Source organism: Myxocyprinus asiaticus, chromosome 11, assembly GCF_019703515.2.
Source record: "Myxocyprinus asiaticus isolate MX2 ecotype Aquarium Trade chromosome 11, UBuf_Myxa_2, whole genome shotgun sequence".
NCBI classification, from domain to species: Eukaryota; Metazoa; Chordata; class Actinopteri; order Cypriniformes; family Catostomidae; genus Myxocyprinus; species Myxocyprinus asiaticus.
The window spans coordinates 44,778,999-44,795,173 of NC_059354.1; the positions used below are offsets into that span (position 1 = coordinate 44,778,999).

Consider the following 16,175-nt stretch of genomic DNA (forward strand, 5'->3'; position numbering starts at 1 on the left):
TGAATCTTTCTCAGCTTTATCTTCCTCAGAAGGATTGCGAGGCTGTAAAAACTTTTCTGCAAGAGTGACAGTTTTTTTTTTTTTTTTTTGCCAGAACACTCATTTAAACACTGCACTGTTCTGCTTCTTTCCTTTGCTCTTCATCAGCACTCTATAAATCATGCATTTTGCATGCATTTCTTCATTAAGCAAATTAGGCATGCAGATGAAGGCTCAGATCCACATAGCCGGGTAATGAGGCGTGCTGATGCAAGAAACTCCAGCCCAGGGCTTCCAGCATCTCTGAAAGCCACCTGCCTCAGACACATCGGCTCCACGTCCTGCTTGTGTCATTGTCTGAGATAATGGGAAAACCTGTCCCCAGCTGCCTTGCGCAAAACAAATATTTTTCTTGGGTCCAGTTGAAGTAAGGGGGAAAATAAGAGCCCCTATAAATGATTGATTTATGTCCCCAGAAACAGTACACAGGAGTATTTTTTTCCTTTTTGATGACGGGGTGAGGTGCAGGAGGACGGCAAACAGAGCAAATCCGGCCTGGCCTTCTCGCTCCACTAACAGTGAGCCGAATGTGCTGGCTGGTGTTTGTGTAGAGGGGGGGTTTAGGGGGCCAGGAAAACCACCCACATTGCAGACAACTATTAGACATTTCAATCCGAACATGCTTGTAAACCACAGAGAGAAGGGAAAATGAATTTTGTCTGTCTTCTCAAATGTTTGTTAGATTCATAAAGGAAAGAAGCATAGTTCAATTTTGAAATGTTTGCAAACTCTGTAAAGTTGTAACAATAAACTCAAATTTTAAAACACAGATGATTAGAGACCGTCTCTTTACCAAAATATTTTCACATTTCTTTTTGTCCCTCTTAATAGTGTTTGACCTACTGTATATCTAACTATGCCTGGGTGATATAGCTGAAAAAATTATAGACTGGTATTTTATATATATTTTTATATATACATATATATATATATATATATATATATATATATATATATATATAATATAGATAATTTTTTTTCCAATTAAACAATCGTTGTTGCTAAGTAATACAATGTTTAATGTAAGAATTAAAACAGATTTTGTTTTTTAAATCTAGGCATATTTCCACCACATTTTTCAATAAAATAACAAGAAAGAATAATATTTAATAATTTGTATGCATATCTGCCAATATAATAATACATAGTACAATAAAAGGAGAATAGTAAAAAATGCAATATTTACCAACATGTGCTTTTAAGAAAGCATTTGTAATATATGAAAAATGATACACAGAGACTTCGGTAAGTATTTTAGAGAGAAGACGTTTTAAATCATTTAATTTAAATATAATATTTTCATTTACAGTTTGAAGTGATTCTTGCAAATGAATTGAACTTACCAACTCTATTGTCGTTTTTCATATTAAAGTTTAAACCGAAAACTCTATTAAAACATCGCCTTAATGCTCTCACACGGGTGATTCTCATGAAAATTTAAGAACATGTCCTGATCATATTTTAATAAATAAAATAATAAATATGAAATTATAATTTTGCATAAGGAAAATCAAGCCTACATTAAGGACCATTAAGATGTTTTGCACTGTGACATTATTTTCATTACACTTAAAGGAATAGTTCACCCAAAAATGAAAATTCTCTCATCATTTACTCACTCTTATGCCATCCTAGATGTGTATGAGATGTGACTGATGTGACTTTCTTTCATCTGCTGAACTCAAATGAAGCTTTTTAGAAGAATTTCTCAGTTCTTTTGGTCCATACAATGCATATTAATGGGTGGCCAAATTTTGTAGCTCCAAAAATGACATAAGTCAGCATCAAAGTAATCCATACGACTCCAGTGGTTAAATCAGTGTCTTCAGAAGGGATATGATACTGTAGATGTGGGTTAGAAACAGATCAATATTTAAGTCCTTTTTTAACTATAAATTCTCCTCCCTGCTCAGTCATTCTCCACTTTAACTTTCACTTTCTCATTCTTCTTCTTATGTTTTTGATGATTCACATTCTTCATGCATATTGCCCCCTTCTGGCAGGGACAAGAATTACTATAAAAAGCTCTTAAATATTGGTCTGTTTCTCACCCACACCTATCATATCACTTCTGAAGATATGGATTTAAACACTGAAGTCATATGGATTACTTTTATGATGCCTTTATGTGCTTTTTGAAAAGTCAAGATTTTGGCACCCATTCACTTGCATTGAATGGACCTACAGAGCTGAAATATTCTTCTAAAAAAGCTTTGTTTGTGTTCTGCAGAAGAAAGAAAGTCATACACATCTGGGATGGCATGACAGTGAGTAAATGATGAGAGAATTTACATTTTTGGGTGAACTATCCCTTTAAGCATATTTTACTACCCAACTCTCATTACTTTTACCATACCCATTGTTTTCAATGAAGATTCTCTTTACCGTAACACAGTAATTTCTGTTTTAATGTATTACAGCAGAAAAGATGCTAGTCAATTGTTTTTTAATTAAATGTTAGTTCCAAATGTGTTCCAAGACAACGCTATTTTGATGTATAATTACTGAACAATTTAAATAATATATTATTTTTGTCACATTTCAGAAATGAGCAGATTATAATGACCATCTTTTCTTTTTCTTTTTTTTTTTACATTGCAGTAATGAGAATTTGGGGGTAAAATGTGCATTACTGCCATGAAAATAATACCACAATGTACAAAATCTTAATGGCCCAAAGAAATAAGCTTCATTTTTTTTAATAAGTCATATTTGTTTCTTTTGATTTTGGAGTAAAAAAAGGACAAGGACATTTTCTTGACAGGTTTTGTCAGAATCAGTCATACTCAGAAGTCACGAGACAAGAAAACTTTTTAAGGATTCTGCGTGCCGCTACATCACACACATTTCATCATCAGCACAGGATGCGCACGCAGCCCACTTTTTCTAGTCATGAGGACAGTCCACGTCTGTGCGCATTGTCTGCAAATGCGCCTGCCGTTGACTGTAGTAAAGATTATAACAAAGCAGTCATAGTGTGCATGCATCAAAAGCATCCATACAAGCCAAAAGAGTATACATTGAAAGACTAGAGTATTTGATCGTGCATGAGAAGGAACGGCACTCGGAAAAAAGAAGTGTACCATCGCCTTTAATGTCCATTGCTTTCATTCTGTTTGTGCCTGCCTATATCTAACACATATAGTGTGAGGAGTTCATGTAACATTTGGTCTGTTTTAATAAGGAAATTTCTGGTTATTGTTTTGTCATGTAGTCTAGGTTTGACGTCTCCCGCCTTTGAAAGTAAAGTGTTGATGTTTGTGGCCAGAATGACATGAATTGTTTGAGGAGCTCAGCTTGAAAAGAGGTAAATGTGAAGTAGTTGTTACTGAATACTGTTGTAAAATAACTTCACTGCCACAGCCTGTTACTAAAATAAACAGCGTCATGTCTTGCATGAGGGTGTGTGTGAGTGAGACGTAGGTAGTATGAGTGAGGCCTGTTTGGCCTAGTGCCACACACAGCCTGTGGCCCCAGCTGAGCAAATAGATGTGGGCCCTGTGTGCCGGGTGGGGTGGGAGGGCTCTTGTGCTGGGCTGAAGGGTGACTGGGGCAGACCAGGACCCCCCAACCACACAGCATACAGAGGAGGCCTTCACTAACCACTCACTTGCATTATGGATCACATGTCCCTTTAGTTTTGATCTTTATATACATTGCAAGGTTTGTATAATTCCTGCCTTGAAATTCTAAACATTTGTAGCCTTGACATTGAAAACCACTAAATGCAGACCTTTTTTTTTTAAGTATATTGTTGGTAGGTATAGATTTGCTCTAACCTCATTTATAGCATTCATCTGAAGTGCTCCCAAGTGCACTTTGGCCAGTGCCCCACTAGCTGATTTTCGGTCGTAAGCTCCATTTACATAGTCGTTTGAGAATGAGAGGGAGTCAGTGCGTGTGGCCGCATCTCTCAGAGGGTGGGCGATAACAGTCCCATGGACTCAACTTCCTACTGAATTAATAGCCCTGCCGACTATCTGACAATGTCTGACATAATTGATATAATGGTTAAGGCTAGGTTATACTTCGTTTTGGCGAATGCGCACTTATACTGCTTTGTGATTCACTTTTAGCACAGTCAACGACGCACAAAGACATAGACTGTCTGCGTGTCTAGAAAAACTCGACATACTGTGCTGATGACGAAATTTAAAGTAGACTCTTGTGACTTTGACAGTGGCCAGTGAGTTTCTTCTCACACTGAAGAACTGACAAGCCATTGTTTTTTTTCTTCAACAAACTCAAGCTGATGGTTATTCTTGGTGACCATATAACCTAGTTTTTCTGGGGTTCTTCTACTCTAAATGTATGAATTAATAAGTAAGCAGAGGCAAAGCACTTCTGACTGAATAGTCTCTCAGTAGCTGATCGACTGCGGTTTTGTCCCCCTCTGTAGGATCAGATGCTGGTGTCAGAGTTGTCTCGTAAGAAAGAACGTGAACTGGTGGCGAAGGAGATCGAGCGTCTGCGTTCATCTATACAGACGGTGTGCCGCAGCGCTCTGCCCCTGGGCAAGATCATGGACTACATTCAGGAGGACATGGACTCGATGCAGAACGAACTACAGACCTGGCACAAAGAGAACAAAGAGAACACACAGGCTCTGCTACAGGAACAAAGGTGCTCAGAGCACAAACACATTATGGTTCCTTTCCAAAACCTTGTGAGCTGCCTTCTAAGGGGCTGTTCAGTCCAAACACGTTCTTGCGTCCAAAAAAGCTATGCAAATGCAAGCAGCACAACAAATGGAACAGAATGCAGGTGTCTCAAGACACGTCTTTAAAAGTTCTTTTAACTTGATGTTGCCTCTTAAGAACTTCTAAAAAACAGAGATGCAACGCAACTGTCAAAGAAGTCTGTTTAGCATGTTTACATAGAAAATCTATTAAAAAAACTGCGCAGATGGATGCAAAAACATGTTCTGTGTGAACATCCGCTAAGGCCATGTCCACACTATGTTTGAACTGTTTTTTTATTTTTATCTTATTCTCTAAATTATTGAAAGCATGTGCATGTTGTGTTAACTCGTGCTCTTTCTGTATCTCAGAATCACAGACAGCGTAGTGGAACCCCTGAAGGCCGAGCTCGCTGAACTGGAGCAGTTAATCAAAGACCAGCAGGACAAGATCTGCACGGTCAAGTCCAACATCCTGAAGAATGAAGAGAAGATTCAGAAGATGTTGTCCAGCATCAGCTTCTCCTCACTGACGTGAACATATCAACACACCCCATATGAAAGCCGAAGCAATGAGCAGTGGGTGACATTAGGCCAGATGTCTTGTTTGTACTCTGTGAGCAGGCACCGGAAAATGTTCAGGTGCAGGTAGATTCAGGAGTCACCCTCCTTTATCCCCCTCCGTGTAAGGTGCCTTCTGTAAGACCCATGGTCTGTTTTCGATGGTTCACTGCGATTCTCAACCGTTTCTCGGAGGGACAGACACACCTGCACTACTGCAGTAGATTTGCACTCTTCACTTGCTTGAGAGATAAATGTGTGTGGTCACCGTATTGATATGTCCTGTGTTTTGTAATGGGGCTTTCAGTTTATCTCCATGTTTTATATATACAATATACTGTATATATGTTTGTATGTTTTTCCATTCAGATTTGTTGTCTGAAAAGAAAACATTGGCAATAAATCTGCATGTGTGACCTGCTTCATCATGTTGAGTCACTTTGACCGAGAAACACATTTTGAGTTTATGCACTTAAGTGTAAAGGAAAGCCAATGTTGAGTCAACATTTAAATGATCATATCTGGGTGTGGATTAAAAACATAACTTTATAAGCAGAAATCAGATTTTTTTTTTTCTAACTTTAGTGCATAAAACCCTTCTGGGTCAAAATCACTCAAAAAGAAGGAGCAAATCACATCGATAGTTGTGCTCGGATATCATAATTTTTTTTTTGTATTTTTAGTACTGCCCAGAAGAAGCTTCATTACAGATATTTAAGTATATTCCAGAAGACAAAATAATTAAAAAATGGTTTTTAACTGGATATTTTGTGTATATTCAGTTGTTATTTTGTCTTGTGGAATATATGAAATATCTCTTATGTAAAATAGTTTCATCAGCACAGTAATGAATAAAAACAAAATCAAATAAAAAAATCAAACAAAAATTTTTTATGATCCCTTTTATTTTTAAATGAGCATCTTGCAGATTCTTCAGAAGGCATGTGAACATATAAGCAGAACTTTATATATACAATACTGCTTTTCTAGAGACATTTTCTGAAGATCTCTGTAAGCAGTAGAATTTTGCAGATGAGCATTAGAATTGCCTAAAAAAACAAAGCAAAACAGAATCAGTACAGTTATCTGGACAAGTACCTCTGCACTTTGATGAATGAGACTGTAACACAAAGCAAGATTTACCTGTACACATTGAAAACAAGTAGCATGTGATATGGTTGAAGAAATGAGATGAGGTAGCACAAATGTGTTTTAAGTGAAGAAATGTACCTTGATCACATGTACTTTATATTTTTCAGTAATGAAAAAGGTCTGATTTTTTAAATTCAGAAAATACAACTTACATAATGAAACACTTTTTAGAGGGTGACTTTGCCGTTACAGGTTTTTGGGCATCAGATTTTCTGAAAGGCTTTTGAGAGTGTTTTCTACTGCAAATTGAGATCCCTGAAGCAATTATAAAATGTATTAACATACACTGGCAGCCAAATGTTTGGAATAATGTGCAGATTTTGCTCTTATGGAAAGAAATTGGTACTTTTATTCACCAAAGTGGCATTCAACTGTTCACAATGTATAGTCAGGACATTAATAACATGAAAAATTACTATTACAATTTGAAAAAACTTCTAAAACTACTTCAAAGAGTTCTCATCAAAAAATCCTCCATGTGCAGCATGACAGCTTTGCAGATCCTTGGCATTCTAGCTGTCAGTTTGTCCAGATACTCAGGTGACATTTCACTCCACGCTTCCTGTAGCACTTGCCATAGATGTGGCTGTCTTGTCGGGCACTTCTCACGCACCTTACAGTCTAGCTGATCCCACAAAAGCTCAATGAGGTTAAGATCCATAACACTCTTTTCCAATTATCTGTTGTCCAATGTCTGTGTTTCTTTGCCCACTCTAACCTTTTCTTTTTCTGTTTCAAAAGTGGCTTTTTCTTTGCAATTCTTCCCATAAGGCCTGCACCCCTGAGTCTTCTCATTACTGTTGTACATGAAACTGGTGTTGAGCGGGTAGAATTCAATGAAGCTGTCAGTTGAGGACATGTGAGGCATTTATTTCTCAAACTAGAGACTCTGATGTACTTATCCTCTTGTTTAGTTGTACATCTGGGCCTTCCACATCTCTTTCTGTCCTTGATAGAGCCAGTTGTCCTTTGTCTTTGAAGACTGTAGTGTACACCTTTGTATGAAATCTTCAGTTTTTTTTTTTTTTTTTTTTTGGCAATTTCAAGCATCATATAGCTTTCATTCCTCAAAACAATGATTGACTGATGAGTTTCTAGAGAAAGCTATCATTTGCCATTTTTGACCTAATATTGACCTTAAGACATGCCAGTCTATTGCATACTGTGGCAACTCAAAAACGAACACAAAGACAATGTTAAGCTTCATTTAACGAACGAAATAGCTTTCAGCAGTGTTTGATATAATGACAAGTGATTTTCTAGTACCAAATGAGCAATTTAACATGATTACTCAAGCATAAGGTGTTGGAGTGATGGCTGCTGGAAATGGGGTCTGTCTAGATTTGATCAAAAATGATTTTTTTCAAATAGTGATGGTGCTGTTTTTTACATCAGTAAAATGCCACTTTGGTGAATAAAAGTACCAATTTCCTTCCGAAACAGCAAAATCTGTACATTATTGGCCACAAGTGTATATATTTTGATAAGGATAACATTTTTTAAAAATGTGTGAAGACTGTGTTAGTTGAAGCAATAAAAGGCCCAATCTGTCAAAGTTGAGCAACTAGTCATGCACAACATTTTAGAATGTACTCTGCATGTATTGATGATCTACTGTGGAAAAGTCATACCGTTTTTAGAAGAATTTCAATTATAAACCACACAGTGAAAAATTCAAAGTAGAACTTCAATATACATATTATAAACTAAATCAGTATTATCAGCTGTACACTGTGACTGAAAATAGAATTTGGTATTTATTTTGAGGAAAAATCGTCTACGTAAACATCAATAAAATGTCTTTGCATTTCCATTTATATTTGATAAGAGTTGACCAGTTACACTGTAAACCATTTTTACCACATCAATACTCTTTATTGTACATGTTGTGTATATGTTGTTTGTATCATAGTTCACAAATGAATACAAATTTTCTAGTGAATCGTAATAAACAGTTGCATTTCTGGTAAAAGAGCGAGTTTGGGACTGGAAAAGTCATTGGCTATGATCGGAATGGAATACTAGGAAATAAAAAAAAATGCTACATTGTTTCACATGACTTCATGTTGCAGAGAGTGGCTTCCATCTTGGAAATAAATGGTTATTTTGCATTTTAATCTAATTTTGTGTAAAATTGTTGTGTTGAATTCAGTCCGATTAAATGATAGCTGAGCCCCGTAGGGGACAGGCAAGGAATTTATGTTTTGAAACCATGTTGTGTTCCCTTACAACCTTATCCATCCCTTATGAAAATTAAGCATGGTGTTACAAACCGTGTTTTAACCATGAATACCTAGTTCAACTTGTAAAACCATGGAACATTTTCGTAAAGGATGGATAAAGGTCTGGTGAGGGAATGCAAAACTAATTCAGAAAGTCATACTCTCCCTTTCCTTAAAGGGGCTCTGCAAATAAGTTAAGAAAGAGATGTTTAAAATTGCAGCTGATATTCTATCCGTTTTATTCATCAAACTGGAAATGAAAGGTCACATTGCATTACACTGGTATACAGTGCCCAGCACAGTGTATTCTGTTGTTTTCTGTGCATTTCAGCAAATGTTGTAGGTCATGCAGGCATGCTATGCGTAACAAAAGTTCATAAATATGCCAAGTTAAAATTTTTATGAGTTTTCAAAACAGCCTGGATGTGTTTAACACTTCACACACACACACACACACAAAGTTTCAGAAAGCTGACCCTCAAAAACACTGAATAACATTTATAAAGCCTGTATCAGCACATCAGTTTTGATTTTGGCTGGCGTTAAAACAGCTGCACCACGCAGGCTTGCATGCAATTACTGTAGGAGCACTTGAATGTCTATTGAGCAAAAGTTTGACCAAGCCGTTTAAGATCAGGATTTGGAAACCCTTAAAAACCAAGGCACCTGCCTGAGAGAGTCCTGAGATCCCTAAGTGAACATTTGGATTAGCTTGGAGTGAACAGGTCACGTGCCCCGCAGGCCTCTTTTGTCTTTATGTTCTCCTTCTGTGGACACTGGAGAAAACGCCAGCCTGAGGGTCCTTGGGTCATTCAGAAATGATTGTGCTGCTTGAGCAAGAAGCCCAGTGAACAGGTGGACCTTGTGTTTTCTTTAGTTTTGTTACATTAGAAAGTTTTTGAAGTTAATCTTTTTTCTTATATGCCTTATTATTTGGGACTCTTAAAACAGAACCATAACCAGGGAAGAAATTATAGCAAGTGCGTCATTAAGACACTGTTAAAGGGATAGTCTACCCCAAAATGAAAATTCTGTTATCGTTTGCTCACCTTTATTTTACTCCAAACCCATATGGCATTCATTCTAGACTGATCTCAATGAAATCGGAAACAGTAGCATGACTTCTCTTTAGCTAAAATTGGTCTGTGCTTACCGAAATTGGAAACACTGTCCCCAATGCAGTAAGCTATATGTGAGCTCCATTTTCCAAGTGAGGGGTCTACAAAAGGGTGCCAAAAGTGAGTTGTAAAGCGAGTTTTCAGCTGTACAGGCTGTAATACAGTGAAGATGAATGCATGTTTTATAAACTGTACCCCCCAACCGAAACCCCAAGCCTAAACCTAAACCTAACCATCAGTGGAGTAAAACTGTATTATTATGTGGAAAAAAGCAAACTCTGAACAAATCGCACACATCACTGATTATGTGAATGAGATTACTTCCTGGTTTCAACACTGGATTCGAAATTCGGGTCTCCCACACTGAAAATGCAACGTGCTGCCGGTCGCACAACAAGGGAAGGAAAACACACTGCAGCCCATGCAAAAAATGTCTGACGGGAGTTGCCACTTGTCAGTGAATCGGGATAATGTGTCCGATCCTAGGGTACTGAAACTCTCGGAAACAACATGCTGACTTCCCGTGTGAGCATGCTGCTCTTTCTTGAATTCTTTGCTTGAATTTTGAAGTCTTATGGATTACTTTCATGATACTTTTAAGGTAACATTTTGGTCATTTTGGAGCTTTTCAGGTCCAGTCTTAATTCACTACATTTATATGGAAAAGAGTGGCCAGGTTATATTGTTTTCCACAAAACAAGGAAAATCATGCATGTTTTGAACAAGCCAATTTTTGGAGGTTTTAAAGGCAGAAATGTGAAGCTTATGATTTTATAAAATAACTTACATTATTTCTTCTGTTAAAACTCGTGTATTGTTTGAGCTGTAATGTTGTTTAAATCGTATTTTTTTTTCAGTCATTTTAGGGATTGTTGATATTAACTCGTCAAGGCAACAGTGTTGTGAAATTGGCTATAACTTTACACAATAAAGGTTAGTTAGTGATTTTATAACACTAAAATCAAGTTTACATGCATACTGTTTATGTCTTATGGCTATACTTTTGAAACCGTGAGTATTTTAATGTAAAAAAATTGGCCCGCATTCACTTCCATTGTAAGTGCCGCACTGTCACCTCGATTTTTGCTTTTTTTAATGAAAAGGAGGGATGAGTCAAAATAAATTTATGTGGTAATCAATATTATGCCACAAATGCTGTTGATTGAGCTTAACTTGTATTGAACCCGGAATACTCCTTTAAGGCAGAAACATTTTAGCCCAAGTTGCACAAGTATGATATTTCAACAGTGTATTAAAGAACTGCACTAAGTCACCTGAATGAGTTTTGTTGAATGAGACTGATGTCTCCCATTTTTCGGTGCAGAGTAGCCAGTGTTTAGAGAGTTGTGTGTTGTAGCTCCCTAAGGTCTGGTCCTCTCAAGAGACACATGGAGCCGTCAGACTCACTGTTTATTTTTAAGAGAGCCCAAAGCCCAGTATGCACGGTTGAGCTGTCGTCAAGCAGTAAAAAGGCATGTGTCTGCGGCTCTTCGAAGTAAATTTCCAACAATGGCAAACTTAAGTCACCTACCACAGTTACAGAGAATCAAACTTTGTCTTCAGCCACAAATTTCATAATGCACTGGACTGAACGCAAGACTTTTCTGCTTTGTACAAAATGGGTGAATCTCAAGAAACCTGTCAAAAACATGTTTGGGTCATCCTAAAATCAAAATAATAATAAAAAATTTTTTGTAATTTTTTTATTTTTATTAAATCATACAATAACAATGAAATGCAAAACATATATATAAATCAACATTTAAACCCCACAACCTCCCCATCCCCAACCCTGCCCCCCCAAAAAACAACCCTGTGGTCAAACATAAGTAAATATATAGAAATAAAAATCAAACAGACACGCATATATATATATATATATATATATATATATATATATATATATATATATATATATATATATATATGTATATAAATATATATATATATATATATATATATATATATATATATATATATATATATATATATACACATACACATAAATACATACACACACATAATAATCATACTAACTATATTACACTACTCTCTCCACACCCCACCCGAGAGCTCTCCAAATACCTGCCCCATTTCCATATAAACATATCCAAGCCACCCCGTCTTCCCGATGACACCTCCTCATAAGCTGCCACCCTCCCCATCTCCGTGCACCACTCCGGATATGGGTGCGCACCAGCTGACCTCCAACCCCTCAAAATAACCTGCCTGGATATCATCACACAGGTCAGAACCCAGTTCTCTATATGGCCATCCCCCACATCGATGACCGCCCCATCGGCCAGAACACAAAGTCTGGGGCAAAACAAAATCTGAGTGCCAACCACGTTGCACACAAAATTCTGAATCTTCGACTAGAATTTCTGGATCTCGACACACCACCAAAAAACATGGGCCATGTCTCCATCCTCCGACTGGCATCTCCAGCAGGTGGGTGTGTCTTTAAGACCAAGCCTATACAGTCTAGAGGGGGTCCAATAAAATCTATGCAAAATTTTGAATCGTATAAGACGCACCCTTGCATCTCTAGATGCAGACTTAACGTTTTTAAGAATCTTAGCCCACACTCCTTCCTCCAATGCCAAGTTGAAATCTTTCTCCCAAACTCTCTTGAGAGAAGTAAAGGCTCCATCCCCCAGACTCTGAATTAACAGGGAGTAATACACTGATGCCTCATAACTTTTTCCAAAAGCCGCAATCACCTCTACCAAAGCATCTGCCTCCTTAGGGGGTGTGAGCTACTCCCAAAAATAGTACAAAGCAGGTGGCGCAGTTGTAAATGCCTATAAAACTGAAGTCTGGGGATCCCAAAATGTTGGACCAAGTTTTCAAACGATCTCAACACTCCACTTTCATATAGGTCACAGAGTGTAGCAACCCCCCTCACAATCCATTCTGGCCAGCAGAAAGGGGACTTGCCAATACACAATCTTGGGTTCTGCCGTATGCTCGAGGCAACATTTAAATAAGTGTCCAATTTAATCAATCTGGACACTTTAGTCCATACCGAGTGTAAATGCGAAATAACGGGGTGTAACTTAACTTTTCCGATTAGTTTGATAGAGATGCTTTGTAATGGCGAAATAGGGGCAAGAACTGCCTGTTCAATAACAATTCAGGGAGGGGATCTCTCAGGTGGAAGTGACCAATGAGCCAAATGTCTGAGACTGAACGCATAGTAATAAAACAAAATATTGGGCAGGCCTAGCCCACCTTTGTCAATCGGCCTAGGTAACTTATTGAAATTTAACCTGGGACGCTTACCATTACAAATGAAGGACTTTGCTATCAAACTGCTTGAAATAAGAGAGGGGGACATCTTAAGGGAGAGATTGTAGCAGGTAGTTAAATTTTGGAATACAATTCATTTTAATAACATTAACCTTCCCAATCATTGATAAATGAAATGAAGCCCACCTGCCCACATCGCTCGAAAACCTTTTTATTAAAGGGTCAAAATTAACACTAACTAAATCAGACAAATTTGCTGGGAATAAAATCCCCAAATACTTAATGCCCTGTTTGGGCTACTGGAAGGCGCCCGGCTGGAAAGCCGTTACTAGACAGTACACTGTCAGAGACAAAGCTTCGGATTTAGACCAACTGACTTTGTATCCTGAGAACTTGGAAAAGGAATTAATAATTCTGTGGAGGCAAGGCATAGATCTAGTTTGAAACATATTCTTCCATATCAAACGCCTTTTCAGCATCAAGTGAGATGGCAGCAACCGGAGACTGATCATTCGCTACTGACCACATGATATTGATGAGACGCCTGATGTTATCAGAAGAGTTATGGCCCCGAATAAACCCCATCCGATCTATATGTATAAGAGATGTCATAACCTTACTTAGTCGGTTAGCCAAAATTTTTGACAACATTTTTACATCTAGTTGGATCAGGGAGATTGGACGGTAACTTTTACACTCACTTGGATCTTTGTCCTTTTTAAGAATCAGACTGATCCGGGCTTGTGTCATGGTTGGAGGAAGCTTTCCATTCTTTAATGATTCAGTATAAACTTCTAACAAAAGTGGAGCCAGTTCTGTAGCATAGGATCTCAAAAATTCTGCAGCAAAACCATCTGGCCCCGGAGCCTTGCCAGTAAATAGGGACTTTATTACCTCATCAAGCTCCTCCAAGGTTATCTCAGAATCAAGAGTGTTTTTTTGCTTAGTCTTCAGTTTAGGAAGATCTAATGGTTCCACAAAGTTTCTAATATCTTCATCAGTAGACGAAGACGTGGAACTATAAAGATCAAGATAGAACTCTTTAAAGGCATTATTAATATCAATGGCTGAGGTAAAAATTTCACCACCAGCAGATTTCACTGAGTAATAATGATAGAAAGAGACTCTCTCTATCTAGCTAAAAGCTTCCCTGCTTTGTCACCTGACTCAAAGTATGACTGTCTTGCCCTGAATAACCAAAGCTCCACTTTCTGCGACAAAATAGTATTATATCTATAGTTCAATCGGGTCAATTCTCTGAGGCCATCAGATGACATACGGCGCTTCAGCTCTGCTTCTGCACTTTTAATATTTCCTTCCAACTCCACGAGTTCTCGTGCTTTGGATATTTTGATGAATGAGGCTTACTGTATGATCCGACCCCTAAGAACCGCCTTAAGTGCCTCCCAAGCCACGCCCACAGAGGATACAGAGGACCAGTTGATCTCCATATAAACACTGATTTCAGCCTTTAGCATTTGTTGGAATTCAGGATTTTGCAAAAGGGACACATTAAGGCGCCAACTATAAGATTTATTTTTCTCTATACGTGGCAACATCTCTAAACTCACCAGGGCTTGATCCGAGACACAAATGTTTCCAATTGAGCAATCAACAACAGATGAAATGATGGATTTGGATATATTAAAAAAATCTATTCTAGAATAAATCTTATGGACTGATGAAAAAAATGTTTAGTCTCTACCAGGTGGGTTCAAAAGTCTCCAAATATCTGTAAGACCAAGATTTTTACACATCTTGTGAAGCGTCAATGTTGCTCTAGGGGGCTTACACACTTTTGCTTCACTATGATCAAGGACTGAGTCCATCAAAAGATTAAAGTCTCCTCCCAAAATTATATCATGAGGGGTGCCATCGGCTTGCAGCATCCCTTCAAGATCTATAAAAAAGCCCTGATCATCCGCGTTAGGTGTGTAAATATTAGCCAAAATCAGACTTTGCCGCTGAATTTCTGCTAAAACAATAATGACTCTTCCTAATTTATCATTAAACTGTTTGAGAAATTTGAATTGTAAATGTTTATTTACCAATATAATGACTCCCCTGCTCTTACTTGAGCCAGCACTAAAGAAAACATATCCACCCCATATCTTCCCAAAAAAATAAAAAATTAATTAAATAAATAAATGTCTGTAATTAGTAATAGTATACTGTAATAGTATTTTATTGTAATGGGAATTACTTTCCTGGAACATTTCTGCTTAATGTGCTTAACCATCATAAGAAATAATGTCACAAAATCTGGTACAAAATGGTAAAAAAAAAAAAAAAAAAAAAAAAAAGGACAATAAGCATATAACTATAATTTGAACAAACCCCTAACCCTAAATATTTGCATAAGGCTATGAACTTTGATGCATTGCTCATCGTTCTATGCTACAAAAACACTAAGAACACCTTAGCATCCGCATTGCAATTCCCTGTCAACCAGCCTAACATCTTGGTGACAAGTTTTGAGTGGGCAAGAAATATCATTTACTATTGTGGCAAAGCTGACTTAAACATTAACAGAGCTATGGTATCTGAAAAAGTATTTTGTTGTAGTGATTTTAATTTATGCTGATTAAAAAAAACAACAACATACAAATACTGAAATACAGCATTTATATGTAATACAGTAAAACATTACTGAATTACAGTAATGAGACTCTAATGAAAGAAAATCACCATTGAGAATAACTGGAATTCAAAAACAAAATGAAAATGTCCAGAAGCATCACAGCAATGAGAATTTGTGCTTAATGTGTGTAATTATTCTAAAAACAATGTCAAAAAATCTTAAAGGTGCATATTTAAAAAATATATTTTATCTTGAACTTGCACTGACACCTAGGGGCCTGGAGGCAGCATCATTTAAACACAATAGTTTTGCATTTCTGATGCCATTGTAGAATAACCCCTTTCAAAGTCAGCCATTATTAATTTAATCCATGAGTGAAAGTGTCAAATATCAAGGATATTACTGAGATTACTGTATTCGGATTGTCATGTGATCCCAACATGGTAGCCCTTATGAGGGGACCCTCTCCATGTAGAAAGAAACAGCTTTTATAAAGTTACTGCTATGACTGGAGTCTTCATCTCATGTGAGTTGTTATGATTGTATACATATGTTTCAAAATTACTATTCAT

General features: G+C 37.3%; 1 protein-coding gene across 4 annotated transcripts in view; it reads left to right on the forward strand.

Moving 5' to 3' along the window:
* The window catches only part of LOC127448472 (TRAF3-interacting protein 1-like), a 44,076-nt gene extending 35,617 nt beyond the window's left edge, over window positions 1-8,459 (forward strand). For 3 of the 4 annotated variants that reach the window (XM_051711012.1, XM_051711013.1, XM_051711014.1), the window contains 2 exons: window positions 4,439-4,662; window positions 5,090-8,459. In XM_051711012.1, the coding sequence (XP_051566972.1) occupies window positions 4,439-4,662; window positions 5,090-5,255 (390 nt within the window). In that variant the 3' untranslated portion in view covers window positions 5,256-8,459. Of the gene's footprint in view, window positions 1-3,253; window positions 3,347-4,438; window positions 4,663-5,089 lie in introns of those variants that run through there. The other variant, XR_007898531.1, reaches the window with a different exon arrangement.
* The last annotated feature ends 7,716 nt before the right edge of the window (window positions 8,460-16,175 follow it).